This window comes from Daldinia childiae, assembly GCF_008694065.1.
Source record: "Daldinia childiae strain JS-1345 chromosome Unknown Scaffold14, whole genome shotgun sequence".
Taxonomy (NCBI): Eukaryota; Fungi; Ascomycota; class Sordariomycetes; order Xylariales; family Hypoxylaceae; genus Daldinia; species Daldinia childiae.
Genome location: NW_022984655.1, coordinates 268,167 through 293,016, shown reverse-complemented (window position 1 = coordinate 293,016; position 24,850 = coordinate 268,167). Strand labels below are relative to the sequence as shown.

The 24,850-nt window shown below is 45.4% G+C and overlaps 6 protein-coding genes across 6 annotated transcripts; 2 read left to right on the top strand and 4 right to left on the bottom strand.

Annotated features, from left to right (window-relative positions):
• Positions 1-6,459: 6,459 nt before the first annotated feature.
• On the bottom strand, positions 6,460-7,950 carry GL218_08822 (Presilphiperfolan-8-beta-ol synthase; the record flags this gene model as incomplete). Its single annotated transcript, XM_033585632.1, has 8 exons — positions 6,460-6,538; positions 6,615-6,832; positions 6,889-6,922; positions 6,976-7,228; positions 7,282-7,449; positions 7,503-7,521; positions 7,608-7,734; positions 7,802-7,950. The coding sequence occupies 8 exons, from the start codon at positions 7,948-7,950 to the stop codon at positions 6,460-6,462; spliced, it is 1,047 nt and encodes a 348-aa protein (XP_033440153.1).
• Positions 7,951-9,117: 1,167 nt separating this feature from the next.
• GL218_08821 (ABC transporter F family member 4) lies at positions 9,118-11,578 on the bottom strand (the record flags this gene model as incomplete). Its single annotated transcript, XM_033585631.1, has 5 exons — positions 9,118-10,693; positions 10,747-10,939; positions 10,989-11,192; positions 11,263-11,431; positions 11,489-11,578. 5 exons carry the CDS (start codon positions 11,576-11,578, stop codon positions 9,118-9,120), a joined length of 2,232 nt encoding a protein of 743 aa, XP_033440156.1.
• A 458-nt stretch (positions 11,579-12,036) lies between these two features.
• Positions 12,037-16,034, bottom strand: GL218_08820 (tRNA (guanine(26)-N(2))-dimethyltransferase, mitochondrial; the record flags this gene model as incomplete). Its single annotated transcript, XM_033585630.1, has 2 exons — positions 12,037-13,266; positions 14,091-16,034. The coding sequence occupies 2 exons, from the start codon at positions 16,032-16,034 to the stop codon at positions 12,037-12,039; spliced, it is 3,174 nt and encodes a 1,057-aa protein (XP_033440155.1).
• A 908-nt stretch (positions 16,035-16,942) lies between these two features.
• GL218_08819 (putative c6 transcription factor protein) lies at positions 16,943-17,832 on the top strand (the record flags this gene model as incomplete). Its single annotated transcript, XM_033585629.1, has 2 exons — positions 16,943-17,401; positions 17,521-17,832. The coding sequence occupies 2 exons, from the start codon at positions 16,943-16,945 to the stop codon at positions 17,830-17,832; spliced, it is 771 nt and encodes a 256-aa protein (XP_033440237.1).
• A 1,548-nt stretch (positions 17,833-19,380) lies between these two features.
• Positions 19,381-22,511, bottom strand: GL218_08818 (Glutathione transporter 1; the record flags this gene model as incomplete). Its single annotated transcript, XM_033585628.1, has 2 exons — positions 19,381-20,284; positions 20,335-22,511. The coding sequence occupies 2 exons, from the start codon at positions 22,509-22,511 to the stop codon at positions 19,381-19,383; spliced, it is 3,081 nt and encodes a 1,026-aa protein (XP_033440238.1).
• Positions 22,512-23,950: 1,439 nt separating this feature from the next.
• On the top strand, positions 23,951-24,785 carry GL218_08817 (5-formyltetrahydrofolate cyclo-ligase; the record flags this gene model as incomplete). Its single annotated transcript, XM_033585627.1, has 2 exons — positions 23,951-24,065; positions 24,130-24,785. 2 exons carry the CDS (start codon positions 23,951-23,953, stop codon positions 24,783-24,785), a joined length of 771 nt encoding a protein of 256 aa, XP_033440168.1.
• Positions 24,786-24,850: the final 65 nt, after the last annotated feature.

Below are 24,850 nucleotides of genomic sequence, written 5' to 3'. Positions count from 1 at the left end.
CTCCAATGCGAGTTGTTTACCCAGATAGAACGGTGGTGATATATCATATTGACGGATAGACGGGACTGACAGTTCTTATTTCTCTTCTGGGCTCTCTCCTGCTTCAGACCCTTGACTAATACTGCAGTTGGTGTCAAAGACACAAGAATGGTGGCAGGATCCCCCCAGCCACCGAAAAGATGGGATTGCCCGAGGAGAAAGTGATAGCGGAAAAAACCTGTACCGATGGTGGTTGTCCTGCCACCGCTATACATAATACGCTCATGAGGCTATATAGGGGCTACTATAATGGACCGTGCGCATATGCACGACCGAATGGGATTTTCTCATTCGAATCGAGTTAGATTCCTTGCCTAGATCAGCTATGTACGAATGTACGAAGCTACCTGGCAGCTGGTTCTCGTTAAGTCCGCACTGTGACATTCCGCTTCTATCACATCACTTGCATACTCTTACCCACAGCTTAACCATTCTAGGAACAGGTGTACTTGCTGAGGCTAGTATGAACGGAGAATACTTTATTGAAAGGCAACGTATCTCGTACTAAGTCTATGCTGTTATCTGGTTTAATTAATAATCAAAAATGTTTTTAAAAAGAAAGAATTTTCTTTTTACACGACTTGAATTTATAACTGCCCGGGAGCATCAGTAAATGGAACATATCAAAGACAAGAGCTCATAAATATAAAGCCAACTTATCCCTTTTTTTATACATCAAAGTGACAAGCCGGATATTAATGTCATCTGAAAATACAATCTCAGCCTCGTATTTACATTACGAAATTTGCACAAGACAATTCTATCCTATTGTGTAATATACACTGCTCGCCAACTATTATGAGACTACCAGGTCTAATTTAAAGAGACCCCAAGTACAGCTACTTGGAGCCACAACCGCCATCTCGTCGCCTAAAGCTAGAAACGTGCTAGCTCCCTATCCATAAGGTAATTCTGGTGGGCGAGATGTCCTCTGGAGAACCCTGCAAAGTATGGATACAGCCGAGAGATCTCAATATGAGCTTCCATATCTTGTGATTTGCTGGTCTCATACGCTTGCGCCATAATGTACAACGCTACGACCGTCGACACGTGGGTTTGACAACGGGTCCACCTCTTAACCAAGATCTTGTGAGGCTCCCCAGCAGGGTTTTATCTGGAAGTATCGAATACATGGCTTCTCTGTTCCGCTATAACCCCCCTAGTCTCCAATAGGCTCGCACAAGGGACCGCCGATAAGCAGTGGCTGGTATGCAGTAATCCAAAAAGGAGCCTTAGGTTAGGTACCTAGCCTTTAGGCTTGCGCCAGCGTGGCCCCAAGTTGTTCCTTGTAAGGGCAACTGATAGTTTAGATACCGAAAAGACCAATGGATAGAGAGGGCCGTTGCATACGTGGGTTATCACCTAACTGCTTAATACCATCTGATATTGATTACTTCCAATTCTGGTATTACGCTTTGTAGACTTTGGAGACGGCTATCTGCACCACACAGACATAATGGACACCTATCTTACTTGATTCGATTATTCAGTGGATCTTCATTACCCCTTTTTTGATGCAAGAAGAAGACAGATGAGAGCAGTGCATACAATCAAGTAGCTACGAAAAAGTATCTCTCACATTTTTTCATCAGTTCCAGATTGTTTCTCACAAAATATCGAAACGGTTAATCCCACGAGGCTGGGATCGGTAACGGAATATCCTTTCAAGTATATCGTAACCATAAGCAAGCCAAAAGGCGGTGGACATTGTCCATCCAAAATATCAGGGGCTGGAAAAATTTTCGGGAGGGCCACGACTTTTATGACAGGTCATCGAGAAACGAATATATCCAAAGTAAAGAGGCGACGACTACGATTCCTAGAGCTATACCTTTGAGACTTAAAATTCGTAAACACGCGTCGATATCGAGGATAAACATCTCGGAAACATAAAATTCACCGCCAATCACGTTATATATCGTTGTCCGGTAATATAACACAGCCTCTTATCAAGCCACATACGTATGAGAACGAAGCTATTAATAAGAGAAGGAACTTTCTGATCTAATCATTAGTCTACTATTACCTGGCTAATTCAACGATCTAAATCTTGAGATGCTAATACTTAACCGACAATGACATCTCATACGAATGTCATATCTATCACTATACTCGACAGCAAAAGCTAAAACAATAAGACGAAAAACTGCTACAATCCGAGTAAAGAACTCTAATGATACTTATACTTATTCTCGAGGACAGTTAGTTGTCCATCTCTATGACAAAAGCACTGCAAGGGTTTCAGAAAATACTGGGTCGATGCGAGCACTAGATATCATAACCTATACCGGTAGTCCGAGAAGAAGTTCGAGAGACCTGACATTGGTAGTCATCACATAATACTACAGGCTACATCATACCCAGTTGTCTGGATACCGAACCAACACGACAATGAATTTATTTAATATGCTAACTCACAGGATTCTAATGTTACACAATAAGGCACCCTAAAAGTCTCCAAGTAACCCGTTGTAGCAGAGTCTAACTTTTATCATACACCATCCTTAACCATCATACTTACGGTACCTCTAAAGTTGATAGACGACGTTGATGAGAGATCACTCGCCAATTTCCACTTTTAACCCTGTTAACTGAGGCTACGGTTACTTCATCGATAGTGCAAGCGAGAATAAACTTGGCTACTTTGTGCCAACACCTTCCAATACCGCCTCACACAATGATTAGAGAAAAATTATCCAGGAGAGGGGAATTACGGGACGAAATCCGATTCGATTAGGGCACAGCAGACTCTTCTGCCGTTCGACAACCACGCCATCGATATGGGATGTTTCAAAATTACGAACTATCGCGAGGCGAGAAGGAGAAATTCTGCGGATTATTAAAGCGAGAAGCTTTCTATGGCACGGCGGAAAATTAAATTTGTCGACACTGCCGATATCATTGGGGGAATGAATGAATAGACGGGACGGGACGAGACAAGACTATAAAGTACGATCAACAAGCCAGCAAATATCGACTATCAAGAGGCTACCGAGCCCATCTTCCAGCAACATCATCATTAGAAACCCGCCTCAATTACTTATTAGGAGGAACGAAGCACTCGACATCCAGGATATCTACCAAGCCGTCTATTATCGAGCAGAGAAGCGGCTTTTCTTCAAACTCGGATTGTTATAGTATCCGAGACGATGATCCCGGACGACGGATTTTTAACGCAGAGTACTTAATGAAAAGAAGGAGAAAAGGGGGAAACTATTTTTTCCTAGGTTTTTTCGTACACGATGGGGACGACACCTGAGTTTGAATTATCGATGACGGACGAAGACCGATTACTTATAAAACGATACGGCGGCCTAGCTCGAGGGTGGCGGCTCAAGGTGACGAAACTTACCCCGATGATATGCATATGCGCTGCAGCACCTATCTACGTAACGAGCAACGATTGGAAGACAGGTTATTTATCAGGTAGCAAGAGAAGGGAAGGAGGACTATGGGATGGGATATTTAACCCACGACGGATAGCTTTAAAAATTAGGAGCGTCTATAATATTCGACGGTTACACTGGTGCGGGAAGTACTGCTTACACGACGACAGCGACGACAGATGACGGAATTCTCGGCGGGGAATAATTCATATGCAAGGGCGAACCGACATACGTTATTGTTTTTATACGCGTACGGACGCAACGAATCGAAGACGAGACGGGCTGGTAAGAGAAAAGACAGTAGTTGACGTAGAAGCATTCAGGATGAACAACTGCGCTTTAGCCATAAAGAGGTGAGGTACTTAACTTGGTTGCCGCTCCGATTTCAAGTATAAGCCGAGAAGATCTCATGCACCTATTACAGTATCCAGGCCGTGGAGTCTCATTTTCATTCTAGTTAATCGACCACCAAACAAACAGATTCGTCAAGAACCCGGATCTATTGGTAACATTTATTAATGGAAGCCCCCTCTATTATATGTCCTATATCGAAAGAGTGAGAATGCTTATCGAAGACTGATATACAGTCATTATTCCAATGCCCTGTTATTCCTATTCCCTTCATCCTCTCATGTGTACATCTATTCTATCTGATGGATGGGTCGATGGGGTATATGGATAGCAGAGTTTGAAGTATATTATCTAGGAAAACCGCCCTGCTCAAGTCTTCCCTGATTTTCCCAAGGTCGACCTCGAGGTTCTCGAAACTGCAATGCTTGATCTTATCAATCCACCTACATATGTAGGCGTCGAGAGCCTGCGCCCTAATTTGCAACAGCAGCTTCATAATCATCTGCAGGTCCAGCGGATCCGTGATTTCGAATTTTCCAATTCTAGCAGGCCGAATATCGTGTCTTTGCTGGAAGCTATTGAGATTATAGTCACCGAACCCTCCTATTGATTCCGCTGCTAAATCCAGCAACAATTTCGCTAGCTTCTCGACGATTAGTAGGAGGAGAATAGCTAAGTCATGCGACAGATTACAAGCTCGTGGACAACTCTCGGCGATCTGCAACTGCGCCATTGATTTCTCGAAGAGGTCAAGTACACCCTCGATCTTGGCGCAGTTGAGCATAATGCTGTTGACCCGTGTCTCGGAGTTTCCCGACACTCCGCTCCAAGTCCAACTTTTGAGGAAGGATAAGGACGATGTAATTGTCTGTAGGCATTTATATCGGCAAGTAGATTCCTGGGTATCCAATATCCCACCTTGGAAGTCCAGGAATGGGTTTGAGGCGGCAAGTTCGCGGCTCTGGAAACCATCACTACCTGTTCTTCTATTTGTTTGGCCTTAAAAGCGAAAAGAGCCTTCATAGGCCTCACTATTCCCCTATGGCTCCTTAGGGTGCGAAGGGGATAGTACTATGGAATCTAGCAACTCTATGCGCGAAAGTAGCCGCCAAGTCTATATGTGGCGGGAACATTTCGATTATCAAGGGAGCACTCTGTAACTGCGGCCACTCCTCGAAGCCAAGCCTGAGAGGGTCATCCGTAACCAATTGTGTTCCATCACCGCTTGACCGGTCTAGTGGGGAAGAACCAAATGCACTCGGCAAGCAAATATCCGAGTTTGCATGCTCAGGAGAATTGGCGTCGGTCGAGGCTGTACCCTTGCTATTTTTGTCAAGAGGAGCGTTGCCGTAGTTATGGCGTTGAGTCGGGTTATTCGTATACATACAAGGCTTCCCGAGGCGCGCACATCGATTGCATTCTCTGCCGTCTAACGTGTCACTATACTTCGTTCTACCAATGCGACATGCTTTGCAAGCTGAGCCCCTTCCATATCTTCTAGATTCAGCCAGGAACTCGGTAGAAGGAGACACTTCCTCATTGTTAGATGACATGATACCGTACATGGTAAAACGGTAGGTTAAAATAATCGATCTTGGACCGTTTTGCGTCCAGCTCTGCCAAATATTGACGTTAAACTGCCCCCTGATTGACCACTCCTTTTTACCCCCTTTTTTGTCGACTACGACTCCAAACGCCTTGATTGGAAATGACTACAGTCTTTTAAACCCAAGTGACAAGATCGAGCGACAGATAATATATTCTACCCAGCTTCGAAAGGTGATCGAGGTTGGATGTAGTCTGCCGTCGATATTCTCTCCCTCTGAGTATATGTACGCGTATGTCATACTCTTCTCTTAGGTCTTCAACAACCACCACCCTATTGATATCTTGCCGATAATTGGGGCCAAGCAGCCACCAAAGAATCACAAGAAACTAGCATGATAATGTGGTTGGTTGGTTTATGATATATATGCATGTGTGCCGTCACTAGATGCCTTTAAAATCTAACTAGGCGTTTGGCTGCCAATCTTCAATTCGGATTGGGTTTCATAAAGAAAATAAACGCAATTATCACTGGCTGTCGGACTTAGGGATAGATAACGCCTAAAATGTCATTTTGTACCTATTCAAGACTTCCCTGCTTTGCTCCTCGTCTGCATAGGCTTAAACTGAATTGATAAGACCATGATCTTCACTTCTCTCAATATACCTTGGTACCTTGGGTAGGTAATCTTACTGCTTATCATAGTGATTGATGATCTAGTTTAGAATTTGATAATGTACTCTTAGAATGAATCCTTCTTGAATACAGTCAAATATAAACCCATAGATTAGTAAAATCACCACAGCACAGTTACTGTATCAGTATTACCTGTACTTCAGTATCTCTATATTGTAAGTGTAGTAATAGTAGTTAATCGGTTCATTAAGTAGAAGAGTAAATTCCCACTGGCTGCCAAAAGAGTGTATAAAGAGAGGGCTAGTTGATAGCCCTGCAGTTATCATTAATAAGAGATTGTTGCAATTTCTAAATTTTAACGCCAACACGATATATACTAGTTCAGATGTCTTGCTGAACATCCTTCAATAAACACTCTCGGTTTATTCAAACCTGGCACGTTAAGTATTCATAAAGTAAGGGAGGTGAACGACTCCTTGCCCAAGCGAAAAGTCTCTTCCACTAGGGAAGATGCAGTATTCGCGTCTCGCGTACATTCTGACCCGCCTCCTCTGAACCAAGATATCGACTCGTCTTAAAGCTAGTTAGTGGGAAGTAGTTTAGTAAAATTTTCGCCATTCTATTATCATGTTTCCGGTTTGTAGCAGCAAACTTACCTCCAGTGCAAATTACCAAGAGGAATATTGCGGCAAATCTCAACGAAAAGGAGCACCTGTCTATCTACCTTTTCCCCATAGGAAGGCAACTCGGCAAGTGCAGTGTACCAACGCTTATAACAGTTGTCAACCATGGCGCCGATTTTGTCGATAGCCTGTTGGACAGACATGCCCTGCTCTACGAGAAGCGGGATCAAATTATGGTCCACACCTAGCTCCTAAAAGAACAATTAGCTTGTTCAAGTCGGCTTCTCGATCTAGTAGGGACACGTACTACATCCTTACGATATGACAAAATATCGTTAGTCCTTAATCTTTTCGTTAGCCGTATAATTCATCCCCGAGGTTATTCTGCGCTTACATCAATGTAAGCTCAGCCGATATTTGAATACATTCTTGCAGAGAATTATGGGAGGCAACCCTTTCTGGCAAGTCGACGCCCTGGACACATTGTACGAGAGTAATAGCAGGGTAGACTGCAATAGTCGCCAAACGGACCTCAAGATACGCCTGTACATCGCGGCCTAGGACCTCTCCCTTGGCCACTTGTTGGCTTTGAACTACTATCTGGTCGAAGTATATTTTGTGCTGTTTCCTGTACTGTTGCTGCAATTCTGCTTTTTGATTAGTCGCAAGCCTAGATCAAATCCATCTGCCCGATACGTACCCAGAGGTGCTCTTTGCTTCACCCATAACCAGCAAAGCTGAAAGAGGTGTCTGATTGGGTTTTCGTGCGGATCTATTAGTGGCACGTCTTCCTGCATGATGGCCATGGTCTCATCGACCTCTTCCTGTGCTGCAACGGGATCATCCTTCAGGTGACCTTCATCGAACTCTAGTAATGGGATTATCAACAAGCCATAATGCAAGACCAATTATTTTGCTTACGGTCATCAAAGAAGAACAGCTATATCTCATTCATCAGTACACTCTGCTCTTTAAAAAAAAACATGCTTTAGATGTAGGGTGTTGGAGGGACAACGGGGAACCAACCCAATAGCACCAATTAAACAACACCTTCAACGAGTCTTTGTCGGCATCTGGCACCCATATGGCACCGATATAGCCAAAGTCTACTTTTCTGTTCTTGGCGTTTGTTTTCTTGTCCATGTTCATAATCCTTAAATAACGTCAGTTACAACGTTGTCCATTCTACCATATACGCCTATTTATATAGAAGCAGTTACCTTGCGATGAATTCATCGCCTTCGGCTTTGACCTCGGAGTAGTTTGGGTTAACTACCAGCTTCGAGGCCATTATAGAAGAAAATAAATCTGGAATCCGAACAGAGCGCCTCTCTCCATGCTGCTCGTCTGGCTTAGATGAACCTGCCATCGGTGAAGGTTGAAAATTGCTTTACTATGTTAAGCTAGAACTATCTAACTCTGCAAGGAGAAGCTTAGGGTGGAGTTTACGAGATAGTAATAGGAATTACGGTGAATAAGTGGGAGGAATTCCCTTCTTATATAGGCTTGCTATCTAATGGCTACCATATGGGATAACTCTGTTTTCTCCTAACAATTTATTACTTTATCCTATTTTTAGGTTAGTTAATACTATGTATTTAAGACGCTCGAGATCCTCGAAAGGGTAGCTTTTCAACCGAGTTAATATTAAAGATATTCTTTAATATATATAAAAAAAACATTATAATTTGTTATAATTTATATTTTAAAGCATTAACAATTTAGCATGTACATGGTGCCGTTATATCACACGCTTCCAGCGCCACGAGCTGTCAGCGATGGTCTTAAATGCCACTAGGATTCTAAGACATGCAGCTTCGGAGAGACATCTCACAACTGGCTACTAGTTTATCCTACGAGACTGCAGTAGTAGCAAATAACTCACCACATGGCGTCGAATACCTTTCTGTTCTTGTCCTGACACTTACGTAGTTTCCGTTTGCTATATGAGGATTTATTGGGGTATTTACGAAAATGAGCCTGATAATAAGATACTCTATACCTCTACACCCCTTGCTCTACGTCATGAATATCCCGTGTAGGTCTCAAAGAAACTATAGTTAGGTACTATATCATGTGTTATGATGATATCGATTTAATCTTACGTTAAAGTGATCAGCATAAGACTGCCTAGGAACATCTAGTAGATACAGTAGAATAATTTATACTTCGGATCTAGACATACAAAAGAATATTTCTTCTTTCCCACTATCACTGATGAAATTAAATATCGAGACTAGGTACCTGTTTGCAATATGTTAGGTACATAAGGTATTTGTGTAACTATCAGTGGTGACAAGGACCAAAAGGGGAGAGGCGAAGTTTTAATTTATTAGGCTTATCCACAAAGCTTTTAGGAACAGTTAACGAACAAGTTCTATGAGAAAAAAAGGTGAATTTCGGATCAGGCTACTTGGGATAGTATAACAGATACTTATTAAATCATTAGATACCTCTCATCATAGCCCCTTTTCTTCAAGACCTATTTACCAAAAAGCAAACAGTCACTCATTCATATCCCCCAACGCTCACCACCCTACGAACTCTCCATCTTCCTAACCCTCCTCTCAACCCCCTCCTCAAACTCACTCACTCCCCCCTCCAACACACTCATCGCTCCCGCTCTCAACCTACACACCAGCCTCCTCCTCAACCCCCCCGCAGCTCCTCCCGCACCCGCACCCGCACCCCTACCATCCTCCTCTCTCTCCTCCCCATCATCCCCCCCAACCCCCTCCACCACACCCCTTACAAACCACCGATCGTGACTAACCAACACAACCGCGCCCTCCCAGTCCCGCAGCGCCTCCCGCAACGCCGCCACAGTCTCGTAATCAAGATGCGTCGTCGCTTCATCCAGGACCAGGCAATGCGGCCGCCGACGCAAGATCCGCGCCAGCTCTAACCGAACCAGCTGCCCGCCGGAGAGCCTGCGCACCGGGACATCGGAGGCCAGACGGCCGGGCAAGCCGAGGGAGCCCAGGAGTCCTCTGATCTCGCCTTCATCCAGCCCATCATCATTTTCCCCCATCAACAACCCAAGAGCCGTCATCTGCGGATCTTCCCGTCCCATCTTCTGCAGCATCTCGACCGCGTGCTGCGCGTAGTATCCCAGTTTCAACCGAGGATGCTTAGTCGCCGTCCCGGACGACGGCCGCGTCTCTTCGACCAGGAGCTTGATGAGCGTGGACTTGCCGCTGCCGTTGAGCCCGAGGATGCCGATGCGGTCGCCCATGCTGACGGATATGTCGATGTCTTTCAGCACGACGGGCGCTTTGGCGTCCCGCGTGTAGCGGAACGAGACTTTTTCCAGCGATATCAGGGCTCCGGGGAATCGAAGCTCAGATGGGTCCGGCAGCGTGAAACTGACGGGACGCTCGTTCTGCGGGATGTCGATCTCGGCACGCGCGGTTAGGTGGTATCCGACCAAGTCCCGGTTGAGCTTGAAACGGCCGCCCTTCGCATTGACTTCCATTCCCCACCTATCATCTAGCTTTTTCTGGCGAGATTTAGCCTGGCGGATCTTATTCTGGTCGTCCTTAGCCTTGCCCTCGCGCATGTTGCGCTGGATCGTCTGCTGGATGTGTTCCTTCTGCTTATCCTGCGCGTCCTTCATCTTAGTCAGATACGCCTTCTTCTCGGCGCGCGAGGCCTCGTATGTCGGCAGGTCGCCGTGGAAATACGTTAGGTCCTTGTCCTTGATGATGAGGAGATCTGTGCACAGGGAGATGAAGTCGCGGTCGTGAGAGACGAGGATTAGGGTGGGCGGATCGGACGACTCGGCTAATGCTATGAGATGACGCTGCAGCCAGATGATTCCGAGGAGGTCAAGGAAGTTTGTGGGTTCGTCAAGGATTAAGATGTCTGTGTCTTGTAGTAACGCCGCTGCTAAAGCCGTTCGCATTTTCCACCCGCCGGATAAGCTTGAAACGCGTTGCGCTATACGGGATTCTGTAAAGCCGAGACCTGTAAGGATCTTCTTCGCCTTTGACTCTGTTTCTGCCAGCTTTGATGGCTCTACTTGGAGCTGGAGGTCGGCAAGCATATCGGCAGCTTCGCTTGTCTCCTTTGCGAGCGTCTCAGGTGGGATATCCTCGTCTTTTTGTTCATATCTGAGTTATCTGTTAGGGATATATCGTCTAGTTGTGTGTAGAGATAGTAATACTGTGACTGGAATTCGGTAACTTTCTTCTCCATGGTGATCAGAGCTTTTCTGGCCTGCATACCTCTTGCACCGCTGCGGAGCCTTGCGTCTTTATCCTTAAGGAATAACTCTTTTTGAAGGCGTCCGTGATGGACTTTCCGAACGGCCCTTAGAGCGTCAAAGGGGTCACCACCATCGACACCTCTTGACAAAACTACGGCTGATTAGTTTGAGGACTTATAAATCTGGGATAGGATACGGACTATCGATTTCCTTTTGCACCTCTTGCTTGGCAGTGGCACGCTCGATAACATCTTCCAGTACTGCTGGACCCTCGCCTTCACTAGGAGTAGAAATTGGGCCTTCGTCAGCATTGGCATCTCCAACGTCAGTCTGCTGGAGAATAGTTATGCGCGTCTCTTCTGGTATCCCCGGGATGAGCTTTTCCGCCACCGCCTTTAATAGGGCTATAATAGATTTATTAGCTACAGCTCTCTTATGATTAATTATAACTTCATTTAGTTACATTAGACTTACTTGATTTCCCAGTACCATTCCTTCCGATCAGAGCATACCGCTGGCCGGCTTTGAGTCTCAACTTGGCATTACTAAGGATCTCAGTACCCTCGCTCTTTGCCTTGGCCTTGCCTTTAACGCCGGGCTTGGATCCTGACTTGACGATTATATTTAGCCCTTCGATATCTAACTATTATAATATCTGTTAGAAACATTACTATATGGAGAAAATAAGTAGTATAACTACCTCGCGATAGTTAGGAGTCCCAATGTTAAAACGAGTTTGTTTAGAGGTGCACACAATAGTCGCAACGCTCTCAGCTTCCATAGACGTCATGTTCGCGACAGTATATCAAATGTCCTGGTTGTCAATAAATAATATGAATTGGACAACCCATTTTTGAAAAGAGGGATGGAACTGATATATGTTATAGTATACGTCTTTAAGCCGCATTCCATAATATGACTTTTATCAATCCGGTCTAAGGGTTCCGTCTAGCCTTCGATATATCGATCGTGGATACGATCTATAAGATAGCGTTGAAATACGTTCTTGGCTGCAGTAGCGCCGATGATTCATTCTGTTTCATTGATGAACGCTCCGTGATTGGCTGGACTCGAGATAATGACTCAAGCCGGCGTAGTACGTACCGCATAGCTGTAGTCTTGTTGCCCAGTTAAGACTATGTATACTCTTCAAGCTACCATTCTAGCCGTATTAGTTACGATAGTGGGTATGGCGTGTATACCTCCTGTACAGATTAATTGTGTTGATAGATGTGAACTCCATATCTATCAGACTAGTGACTTGTCTACCACAACCCGCAAGTGAGGTCTATCTTCAGTCCTGACAGTCATAGAACCACCCTGAGGTAATTCTACAATAGTACCATCAATACAGACCTTGCGCCATCTAGCGTCTTCTTCTAAAGTAGTAATCTTAACCACACTAGGCTCATCATACCCAACTCCTTCTTCCTTACCATCCTCCGTAGTCCACTTCATACCAATATGCTTTCCATCGTTATACGCTTGCGTCATGATCTCCATGGTCTTCTCTCCACTAACAGCACCGAAATGAACAAGCCTTAATTTCCCATCTAGTGGCTTGCTGGCTGGAGATATGGTGAAAGTTTTCTCTAGATTGGATACCATCGTGGCTAGGATATATGCGTGCCGGTCCCGGTCTAGCTTCCGTACGTTGGATTCATCTTTTCCGGAGATTTCAACGATTGCATTATACGCGTGGCTCTCCTTAAGCAACTGCTGTGCAACCATGCCAAAGCGCTTAGCACCGTGCTTTCGGTACTCTGGCGTGTCGCTCTCCCAGACCAACTGACTGTGGAAGCCATAGCTAGCAACGATGGCACCGTAGAGATGAGACACGGCGTCCGCGTGGCTTCCAACTCCTTCTACGGAATCGGAGCCGGATTCTGGGCTCTTATAGGTTATGATGCGAGCGCCGGGAGAGAATTCAACCTTGAAAGAAGGTAGCGCGGCAGCTCGGCCGTTGAACAAAGTGCGCAAGCCTTGGACTAGACTAGACGGCGCTGGAAATCTTGATGCCGCGCCCGCTGACTTGTGAAGAGAGTGGAAAAGCGCATTCCCTGTACCTAATGGGAGTATCGAAACTAACGGTAGATGCTCTTCCGAGTTGTGCCCCTCTACCGACACTTGACCATTAAGCATCTCGATGACACCCCCATCACCACTAAGCAGCACCACTGTATGCTGCACCCCATCTTCACCCTCACGACTAATCTCTCGCGCAAACTCACGTACGCTATTAGCGCTCTGCGTAACAACAAGATTGTGCGGATTCGGCTTCATTACTTCTATCGAGTTCATCGTCGGATCTGAAGGATAAACCTCGCGCCCCGGTAAAAGCCGCGCAACAATTTCGTTGTAAAATTTCAGCGCAAGACCCGTCCCGGAGCCAGTCGACACCACAGCATGGATGCGCCGCGACGGACTACTTTTCAAGTAATCCGGAAGACCCTCAATTAAAAACTCATCTAGGAGCGGCTGCGGTATACCAGCATTACAAGACTGGAATAGTCTGAAAGTCGGCTCTTGGTCTCCGGGTTCTTCTTTTAAGGTGAATATATCGTATAAATTGGACGTTTCAGGTTGCCTCGATATAAATACAATCTCCTCGGCATTGATAGAGCCAAGAGTATTGCCTACTTCAGGTTGACTGGTATCCGCAGAAATGCCACTAGGTTTAGTAGACATATTCCGTGTAGTATGCAAACGAATATTACTTATAGATAAATAAAATATTATAGTATGAAGCTGTAGCGTTGATATATCTTGTACCTATCTTGTAGATATATGTTGTGGGGGAGTTAAGTAAGATATGAGCGAGAGCCATCTACTTTAGAAGCGTATAGACGGCAAGATCCGGCTTAGTAAGAAAATAGCGGACTTGCGAATGCTAATGATTAATTAAGCAAACCAGATATCCGGAAGCCTTCATGATGTGCTGCATTAGTCTCATTGCACAATCCCCGTTTTAGGTCATGCAAGGCGTTTTGATTGACTCCGACGGAGTAGGTACTTGTAACTTATAGTGGGGCTTATGCTCCCCTATTTTGTGGTACTCTTCTTTTACTTCACATGTAATAGATAAGCGAGCAAGAGGGAAATAAAGGGGTATCATTGACCGATCTGGAATCGGTCGTAGTATTGAGCTTCAAATCTTCGTCTCACTCCATTTATATCACTACCGTCCACTATTAGTGACCCTTCGCCTTGCTCTGAGGACCCCAGTGCTCTCTGGGATTTGTCTGATATCTAACAAGGCCTTTCTTAGATATGTCTCTTCCAAGTTTCTGATCAAAGACAACCTTTAAGTTATCGATCGCTTCGCGCTCTGCATCCTTTGCAGGATCTTCCTTCGGAGTCTCGTCTGTCTTGCCTAACCGGAGTAAGGTATACGCTGGAGTGTTCTCCTTAATTCTATCAACACGTACGGGAGCTTTTTCGCGGACCCATTCTCGCATGATATGCCAAATGACTGACCATGGCGCATTCGTCTTTATACTACCGCCCTTGCAATGACTACGAGTAACTTCATAGCCTAAAGACCGTAAAGCGCCCCTAAAACTATCTTCATCGGGAGACATACAATGCAGAGTACCTGCTAGCTTCGCTGGGTGGAAGTAGAACGGATAGTGTTCGATCGCAGCGAATTCGTCCTCCCTGTGACTCTCCATCCTTTCTTCTGGAGGTGTAAGGAACTCTTCTAGTGCTGTCTGTAACATTCCTTCTATTCGCGGCTTCGTGCCGTATATCTCGTCGGAGGCGCTAGGAAGGTCATCCAAGATTTTCTTGATGAAGTCTGGAGAATGCAACGGTCCACCGTACATTGGGCCGCTGAGATGCATCTTTGAACTACATTCTTGACAAAGCCGGTCAGTGGTCGGCGCCATAGCGAGTCCATGCTTATAGAAGACGCCTTTCCCAGACGCATTAGGTGCCTTTCTGTTGCGTGCTAGGAATTGCGTTTCCCAGGCTCCACACCCTTGGTCGCAGCTATACACAATCATAGTCTTCCCCGCAAGGAACTTGACCTCTGCCGGTGACTTCCTAACCTTAACGAAGATCCGGATGTAATAATCAATCGATAGACTCAGTAGGGGCTCGATAGCCAGCCCATACCTCGCTGCTGTTGAAGCAAGGCCGTGTAGTATGAGGCGCAGCCCTACTTCGTGAGAATGCCATCCTTTCGCTGGGATGCCGCCGTAAAGAGCAAACGTTTTCTCGGGATATCCATGTGACGCAAAGACGCTTGAATCTGTGCATGTAACACATAACAACCCCCCGTCATCTCGTACGGCGTTAAGTGCCGCATCGAAAAAAGTAGCAGCGGTTCCATATGGATCCAAATCGATCACGTTGTATTTGTTGTTTGGTTTGTTTGGTTTATTACCGCCCTTCTTATTTTTCCCCTTTTCTTCTGCGACTTCGTAAGTAAGCAAGGAGTACATATGTGCACGGGCGTCGCCCGATGTCGCGTTTACTTTGGATTCGACACCGTTATGCTCCGCATTTTGCTTGATAGCCTTAACAGCCGAGGAACTAAGATCATTTGCTGTAACTGATGTAACAAATGGTAACTCTTGAGCATATCGTAGAGCTCGAAGTCCTGTAGCCGATAGAGCATCGAGTATAGTAAATTTAGGTGTAGGTTGGGTATTTCTTGCTTCTGTGGATTTCGTCTCTTGATCCTTATTTGGCTGTGAGTTTTCGGCCGGTAGGTCGGCATTAGACACATCACCCGAAGGTACGTTGTCGCTATTTCCGTGTATGTTTTCTGAATCTTTCTCTTGTGATCCTATATCTTGACCATTTGGCGCGTCTGGAAGGATTATATCTGCGTCGTTCGGCCGAGCTTCGTTCTTGGTCACATCGTCAGGTGTAGACGTAACGCCGTCTACATTCTCGGTTACTTTTTCCTTCTTCGAGTTGCGACCAGCAGTGTCTGTCTTCTCACGTTTCCTCTTAGCTGCTTTTTCCGCATTTCCAGCCCGCCTCTTAGCAAATGCATCCTCGGCATACGCTTTAATTGCGAGAACCGTCAAGTCGCGATTGAACTGCTGAATAGGATTGTAGAAGACCTTTTGCTGTTCCTCGACATTCGACTTCTTATCTGCGATATCTTTCGCGGAAAAGGGGACCAAGATACGAGCTAGCCCCTCCTTGACCTCCGTAAACTCTTGGCCGTCTTTCGTGATAATCTGAATATCGGTTGTCGCAGCCGGAGAACCGTTCTTGGTTTCTAAGGCCATGGTTCGTACAGTTCGAAGACGATATGGTTTAGGGAGAAATCGATTTACATGCCGAAATGCTAATCGAGAGGATGCAATTGAGAGCGAAAAGAGCATACAATTGGTTTCTAGGAAGGTGGTATTAGAGGACAAATTCAAGAATATCAAGTTTGCGCAAAGGTCATATAAGTCGCGAATAACTCCAATTAACTACCTTTTTTTTCTAAGAAGGGTGGGGCCCTGGAGGGGTCTTAGCTTAGCTGTTCTGCCGGGCGGTCAAAAGAGCTATACCTAGCTCATGTATGTGCGATAGCTGCCGAGGCTACTTGCCCCTGCTATATCTCTTCAACACTCTTTCCTCGAGTATATGAGTATGACTAAACGGAACGTGTCGACTAAACATTAAAAAGGAAGCAGCAATGAGAAGTAAATATCTAAGAGAAAGAACCTCACTTATTTCTACATAAATGACATTATGTCTTTCTTGAATCCATCATCTTCAAGGAAGAGCCCGCTGCTTTTCTCTACCTTGTTCCTGTATTCTATAATATCAGATCTGCACAGCTACTTCTACCAACATTCACAATTATCCTTATTAGATTTATAGATACTATTTATCCAGGAAGTGCCTTGAACATAAGGCCTAAGTTCCAGCACCTACCATACGAGAGAAACTGATTATAGCTCATCATTCCTCCTCAATCCTGACTACCAATTAAATAAGAACTCTCCAAAGGATAACATGCATCCTTCAAAGCCGCTTCCTAGAATAAGTATACGTTAGGTAGGTAGTTGTAGCTTAGGAATCCCCTTGACAGGAGAAATCCTGGCTGGAAATGGCTTTCCCCTTAGAACATCCTAATTCTAACATCTCACATTTGTGTCTTTCTTTTGAACCCATTCCATCTCATCTCATCTAGACTCTAAGAATGGCGTCTACAATCTACCAATCCAAGGATACCAACTCTCATCGTTCTCATATTCCACGTCTTAACATCGACGCGGCAATGGCCTCTCAGCCTTCATCAGCACCACCTTCTCCTAAACCAAACAATAGCAACGGTAGTACTCCTCCAAAACCTAAGGACCATGGAAAAGATACTTACCGTCTCCTCTCGCACGACGAATGGGTTCAGTTCTGTAGAGGCGTTGGTGTGTTCAAGGATGACGAGAGCGAAGAGGTCATCCGTCCAACCAGTACGCTGTGGCCGCCGAAGGGGTTCAGAGATGGTTTGTACCAAGACGTTCTCACTGAAAAGACCCTGTTCACGTACAAGTTTCATTCCGTGGATATCATCAGTTGGCTCTTGATGCTTCTCCAGATTGCAATGGGTGCCGTTTTGACTGCTCTTGGGTCAGTATCCTCGTCGAAGAATGGGACAGCAATCGTAAGTTATTTCTACAGTTATATCACCCTAACACAAGGAAAATAGTATAGTTTCTATCTATAGGCTATCCCCCTCACTTCCAGTCAGAATTCCCGTAGAACTGACACTTTTGTAAATAGACTTCTATCGCCGCGGTCAACACCTGTGTCGGCGGAATCCTCGCCTTGCTACACAATAGTGGCCTGCCAGCCCGGTATCGCTCAGACAGGAATGAGTTCTATAAGCTCGAGGAACACATAAAGTCTATTGTCGACACAGCCCTTGTGCCTGTCGATCAGGACATCAACGCGGTCCTCGCTAACTGCTACGAGATATTCCGCGATGCTAGACAGACTGTTCAAAACAATATTCCGGCTTCTTATACTACTTCCCCAACTAGTGGCAAGGCGCCTGGCGCTAGTGTATCGAAAGCAATTGAGCCTAAGAAGTGAAGTCAGTCAAGTCGGTAATATCAGATCATTATATTGTTCGGTGACTAAACAGCTTCATATTTTCTATTCTGGGAAGCATGTTATTTTAAGGGAACCTGAATGTTCGATTGACGGATTCTTATTAGTACCATATGTTAGCCCTTTGTTAATCAGGTCGGGTTCAATTCTTATGGGAGGCACGATAATGACTTCTAGGTCCTATGGAGCGTGTCAAAGGTTAGGTTAGTGTTATAAATTTTGTAAGTAGAGAGGTCTATTTTCGCTCATATATTAAGAGGTAAAAATTAGGGCTAATACAAGAGGAATGACTTAGATAAAAGTGACTTCTCAGTCTATGAACTCTGAACCTGCTCGTGACTCAGAAATAGATATGACTTAAAATAAAGTTGGAATAGTATTCCTTAGAGAATGACTAAACTTGAGGGACTGGTATGATTTCACAGATTAGTGGCGGTATGGAACGGCTCTGAGAGCTACTTAAGTTATGCCTGGAAAAGGGGGTTGATTTACATATGTACGTCTTGCCCCTGATTAACACTATATATTTATCTAAAGCTTACCTGCTTATAGTTTAGGTACCTATGATATAGTCACGTTTAAATGGTGGGGTAACCATCCCCATGTACTCGTGCACATAAAATCTAGTGGGCCAGGCACCCAATCCCAAAATCCTTATCACCAAGCTCGCCGTCGCACCCCTCACCCCGTTACCAGGCAACCGCCTCCTCCCGTACCTTCCGCAACCCCCCCCCCCCCTACCTTCCCCAACCCCCCCCCCCCTCCCCCGCCATACCACACACATATATCCCACTTCCCGCTCTCCCAAGCACAATTGAGGAGTTGGCCAAGCGGTCAGAGGCGCAACAGTCAGTATGAATGGACCACCATACATTTACCTGAACTAGACACCGGGGTTCGAATCCCCGCGCGCGCACGCTTGAATGGGGTTTTCCTCGGGGTTAATTACGCATCATCTGAGACTTGTAGTCCTCGAGTGATTATATCGGTTGGCTCTTTAATCTCGGGGGGTCCCTATGAGAACGTGTGCGCGGAGGCGGTGGGATGACCAAACTTTTTTTTTATTTTTTTATTTTTTTAATTCTTTGGAATGGATGGATAGACGGTCGATGGGATTAACTAGCTCCGCTTTAGTATTCTCATCGTTTTGTGTGCGTGAATACGCATAGATGAACCAAGGCCCATAGGTAGATAGTAGACACTATTTTTGATATAGGTATAGGTAATTCCGTACGTATATCATCACGAACCATATATAAATATAATAGGTACCTTACTTACCGAGTACCTTAAACGCATGCTTCTAATCCCACGGGCAATTGTACATAAATAGCTCTTCAAGTATCTTTCATATTTTCCTCGTATAATATAATCACCACTAAAAACATCATACTTAAATAGTGTCCTTTTGTTCTAGCTTCTTTGAAGTAAGCTCTATGTTCCAGACGATGGACGTCCATGTTAATGCTATCCCATCCATACCTTTCATATACATGCCTTGCGCGATCGTAATATATGCCACGACGTAATCTACCATTTATCTGGGCCGAAATGACTACCATTAGGAACCGTGTTGTACGAGCAAGCCTGCCAGTCACAACCTTGTCTATACACATCCGTTCCCCACCAGCTGAACCCTTCCATCCAGCCTGGGTATATAAACCCGAAGAAGACAATAACAATGCCAAATGCCAAACCCGAATCTAACGCCGCGCTGAGAGTCATGGTGTATTTGGCCCACCACGCTGTTGCACGGTTCTTGATCAAGTAATTGAAGATATAACATACCACAGCCCAGACCGAAAAGTTAAGCCCGGTCGCTGGCGGGATCCAACTAAGAGACCCGAAGAGGACAGGCAAGTTGATCTTGCGAACGATACTGGACTTTTTATTGCGGCCGTACAACCACAATGGGATCGGTGCGATGGCTCCGATAAGAAAACACCATACTAGAGGACGGTAAGTTGCATTCGGACCGAAAAACTCGGCTGGCCCAACGACACCCCAGAGGATGGATCCGTTGAAGTGGACTCGGGCGATCGGACAGGTAAAGCCGTTGATGGCCGAGGGCGTGCAGATTCCAGGTACGTTACGGAACATCCAGTTGAGGACGAGGATCTGCGTGATTGACGAGACGATTGTTGCGACCATCTGAACTGAGAATAGAAGTCTCGGTGGAATCTTCATGTAATGTCCCAATTTTAAGTCTGCTGCGAACTTGATGCCCTGGGCGGACGAGATATAACCGTAGGTCACAAAGACCATATTAGCGACTGGTCTGCCGGGAAAAATGACACCGCAGATAAGTTGACAGATAAGATAGATACTGCTATGCTGATTTGTTACAGCCATGACAATACCGATAGGTATAAAGAGCACAGCGCATATTCCGAGAGCAAGAAGTAAACCATACCATGGTAAATGTATCGGATAGCTATACATGTGTAAGTAGAAGTATTTGAAATAAGGATATGGCAGACTCACTATTCGACGACGAAGATGCCTATCGCCGTCATCGATATAAACGTCAACAAATACCACGTTATCGGAGCATCCTTATATCTCCTCATAAGGCGATTGTGAACATCTTCGTGGCTCAAAATATTATCGAAGGTGGAACTAGTCCTAGTGACGTTGGGTTGATTGGTAGTGCCGCCGTTGGTATCGCTCTCCAGTGGTTGATACACCGGCCTGTCCTCATCCCCTACTTCTTGTAATGAACGCTTCCATTGTACATAGATATCCTTGCCATGCCAGCAAGCAGTATGCGTCAAGAGTGACGCGAGCCCGGCGAATTGAAGTCCGTAACTAAGGACATAGGTGATTGGTAGAAACACCCGACTATAATTCGAATAGGCTGTTCTGTCGAAATAAAAATCTTCTGTTAAGATTTTGCTAACATCGTATATCTTCCCAGTATTGTCAAACACTGACGCCGAGAGAATCGGCATATAAGACGAATAAAATAAATTGCAATAATACGCAATCGGTGCGATAATCCACATCACCGTTACCAATCCGCCGATGACATTCATTGCGGCCCAGAAAGGCGTCAGGAGGGGTGACCCAATGTACGCGATCTGTGCCCAGTCAAAAGTGAGCGGAAAGAGCCCCAAGCCGGAGACAACCCCGAATAAGTTCGCCACTACGACATTGTCCGGAGCGAACCAGGTGATGACGTTAAAATAACTTAGTGCTGGCATTAATAGCCCGGGAAGGAAGTAGAAGAGAAAGCCTGATATCCAGACAATGAAGAAGAATTTCCATCTGCTTATCGTCCACCCATTTGCGGGCTTGTTTTCCTCTTTATGCAATGTGGCAAACATTGCGGCGGACATTAATGTTCCAGGCCAGATCATTCCAGCCGGGCGTACCAGGAACCGTCTCGCTAGGCCGGCGAAGGTATAACCTAGGATCTGTGTCGATAGGGTGAGTAGTAACTGGTAGACAATGCCTACATCTTGTTTATAAAATTGTGTTTGTTCAACGATAACGTCCGTTGCAAATGCAAACCCGAAAGATACATTACTGCTCACATATACGCAGCTATGCTCCTTTTCATTCCAAGTCCCCTGGGCAAGCCATAAACGAAGGCGTCCAGCACGGCTTCTCTCCTTAGGTGTCGTCGGCGCTTGGCCGTTTGAGGAGGTAAGCCTATCTATCCGTACTCCAGCCTCAAACTCTTCTGGAGGATCGTCTGATCGTTTTAAAAAATAGTCCCACAAAAGACCAAGGGGGTGAACAAGAAGCAACGCTATGACGGGTGTAATTGCAACGCTGGGGTATCTCAAGGAAAAGAAGAGATTTGTGGAAGAACCAAGTATAGAGAACAATGTGGATAATGTCCACATGCGAGGAGTGTTTATAGATAACGAGGTATTATCGGTTGGTGAGACAGAGGCTCGAACTTGAGCGTAAGGTGAATTATCGGGAGGGTCCGGGTCGTCTCCTTCGCTCGCATCGTCGGAACCGTCTTCATCGCCTATAGCGGAGCTACTTGACGTCGAGTCCGGAGCTAAGTCGTTTGTTAAAGAGGTATCGCTAATACCAAATCGACCCTCGAGGCCAACGACTACTGTTGACCCTCCGATCTCTTCGGATAAGCTCTTTCTTCTTCGGCTTAGAGAGGATACGCTCGCCCTGATGCCTACCGAGCGGTTGGCGTCGGTAGAGTACCGCCTCCTGGAGCGGCAACTTTCCGAACTACTTCGTCTCCTTGACGGCGCCAGATCTTCGCCATCGCTGTCGGAATCCCTAATCTCGGGATGGATAGGAGCGGCTCCGTATGACCCCGTGCCAAACCCGGGTGAGGAACGGATCAAGAGGGGAGCTTTCGACATGATCCTTGATCCACGACTAGAGCTAGGGTGGATTCGAGTGTGGTCGGAGTCATGGCTCGTACTGGACGGGGAACGAAGAGTTCTAATAGGAGCTTCTGTCGAGCCTGACAAGGAGGTAGTACTATTTGTATCATAAGGAGAGGTTGGCGACGTGGGGTTTGAGACATCGACGGGTAGGGCGGAGCTACCAGTAGAAGCATTGGTGTTTATGGGTCGTAATGGGAAGGACTGCGAGTGGTCATTGTGGTCATTGTGGACATTATGGGGGTCTAAAGACATAAGCGATCCATTATCCCTGCTTTTTGAGGGAACAACAGGCATTTTTTTTAGTCTATCCTTACGTAGCTGCAGCTGCGAAGGGTCATATCATCCCGCGCGGAAAGGGCAACTGGATTTGTACGAGCTATCCGGAAAGTGCCCAGGCTACCAGTCTACCAGGCTACCAAACTACCTAAACTTAGGTAACCTTAGGTAAAGTTTGTCATTAGTGTAACTTGCCTACTGTACATAGGATTAATGATAAAGTGGATTTGGGGCTATTCAAAGGTCGAGGTTGAACGGGAAAGAGTGGAGGTAAACCCTACCCGAGTTATACTACCTCCGGTCTCTATGTACTTTTTTATTAACTCTTGCTACCGTTCATGTAACTACATGTAGCTATGCATGTGTATGTATATGCAAAGTTACATATGTATTGCTACGTCTAGTTCTTCTTCAGCATACCATAATGAATTTAGCAGTGTTGTACCTTACATACCTTTTCTTAATTCACCAATTAAAGATGGCGGAGTTGAAGTCCAGTCTTTGTATGTGGGAAGAGCTTTAAGCCTGGTATCACAACAGGAGGATTGAGACAAGGGAAGAAAAAAAAAGTTAGCCGCGGCCGTGACATCCAAAGCGGGAAGAGCCTTGAAGTTGCAGGCTTTACAGGGTCGGAGCATACTAGCTACATGTAGCAGCATCCAGTACGCTGCAGTCGGCCTAACATGGAGACTCCTCCAACCACTAATCAACCTTCCCTTGAGTGGATCTCTGCCGATAAATCCCATTGATCACACGGTCGTACGATCAAGAGATTGATTGATTAGATTGAGATGGATTAGATTAAAAAGATAATATTTTGATACTGTACGGAGAGCGAACTTCGGGTGGCATTTATGAGGTATGTATGACCTCAATATGTATTTAATCCCTACCTGCATGATATAACCATGTTCCCATTCGTACATACTGTATATTATTACATATAGACACTAGCTCGCCCTTGTTATGTACATACATGGAGTATTAGGTATATTATTTCTATGCAAGCTCTATAAATTAGGTACATATACCTAGGTTAAGCGTGTAAGCTTTGCAACTGAAGCTACCTAAGCAGGAGGTAGATAAATCAGTGCTAAATTACTTAGTAAAATACTTAGTAAAACACCTGACCAATATTAGAGTCATCTGTCTAATATAGATCCATTATTTGAACATCACCAATAATGCAAGCTACCTACATGTAGTATGTAAATAAGTGTCAGATGCCACACCTAAGGTAAGATAGATCAGACTTACATAGGCCCTAGGTTAATTTGTTAGTGGGGCTCGGTCAACATTAGTTCCGATTTGCGGTCGCTATCTGCATAGCCGCTTTGCTGCTGAAGAGTTTGAGTCTCATTTGAACGCAGGAGAACGTGGGTCAGATGACAGATGTGACTTCACAACTTACAGTGGGGATTGTGTACGGATTATACTCAGTTCCAATAACTGAGAATATGTCACAAGAGCCGGAGATGAATTCTGCTGCTCTGAGTGCTGCTAAATTGCAGCTTCGTTCCTTAATGAAGCAGCGACTCGCAACCCTCTCGCAAGAATCCATCTTATCCCAGAGTGAGTCTTTTTCATAAAATAGAGTATTATACATATATAGATACATGGTTAACCATCCGCCTAGGCACAAGAGTCTTCGATTCGTTATGCACATTCAAACCGTACGTTGATGCGAAGAGAGTAGCGGTCTACCTATCTATGCCTGGTGGAGAAATCCAGACGGATCCTATTGTTAGGCATGCTTTATCTTCGGGCAAGCAGGTATTCGTGCCTTACTTACACAGATCCGGCTTACAACCAAATGATGGACCGACGAGACTTATGGACATGGTAAGTCTGAAAGACGTCGAAGACTACGAGTCTCTAAAACGAGACAAGTGGGGCATTCCGAGTATTGACGCCTCTACGGTGCATGAAAGAAAACGAAGTGTGGGTGAGCTTGATGGGAAAAGATCTGAGGATATCTCGCTGGATTTAATCCTTATGCCCGGTGTTGCCTTCGATGTCGACCCACAATCTAAAGTCATCCGAAGGCTAGGTCATGGCAAGGGTTTCTACGACTATTTTCTCCATCGATATGCATTGGCTGCTTCACCCGAAGAAAAGACACGGAATGGTCGACCAGCTGTATTGTTATATGCTCTAGCTTTGAAGGAACAACTTCTCTCCCCGTCTTCGGGAGAATCTGTTCCGGTTGGACCCCATGATCAACCAATAGATGGCCTCTTTCTCGGAGATGGCCAAATCAAAGAGTCTGCGAATAACAGCCACGCAAACTAAAATGAGCACACCTTGACCAAGTTTGGGCGTCCATGATTACCTATCCGCAATAGTATCGCCGTGGA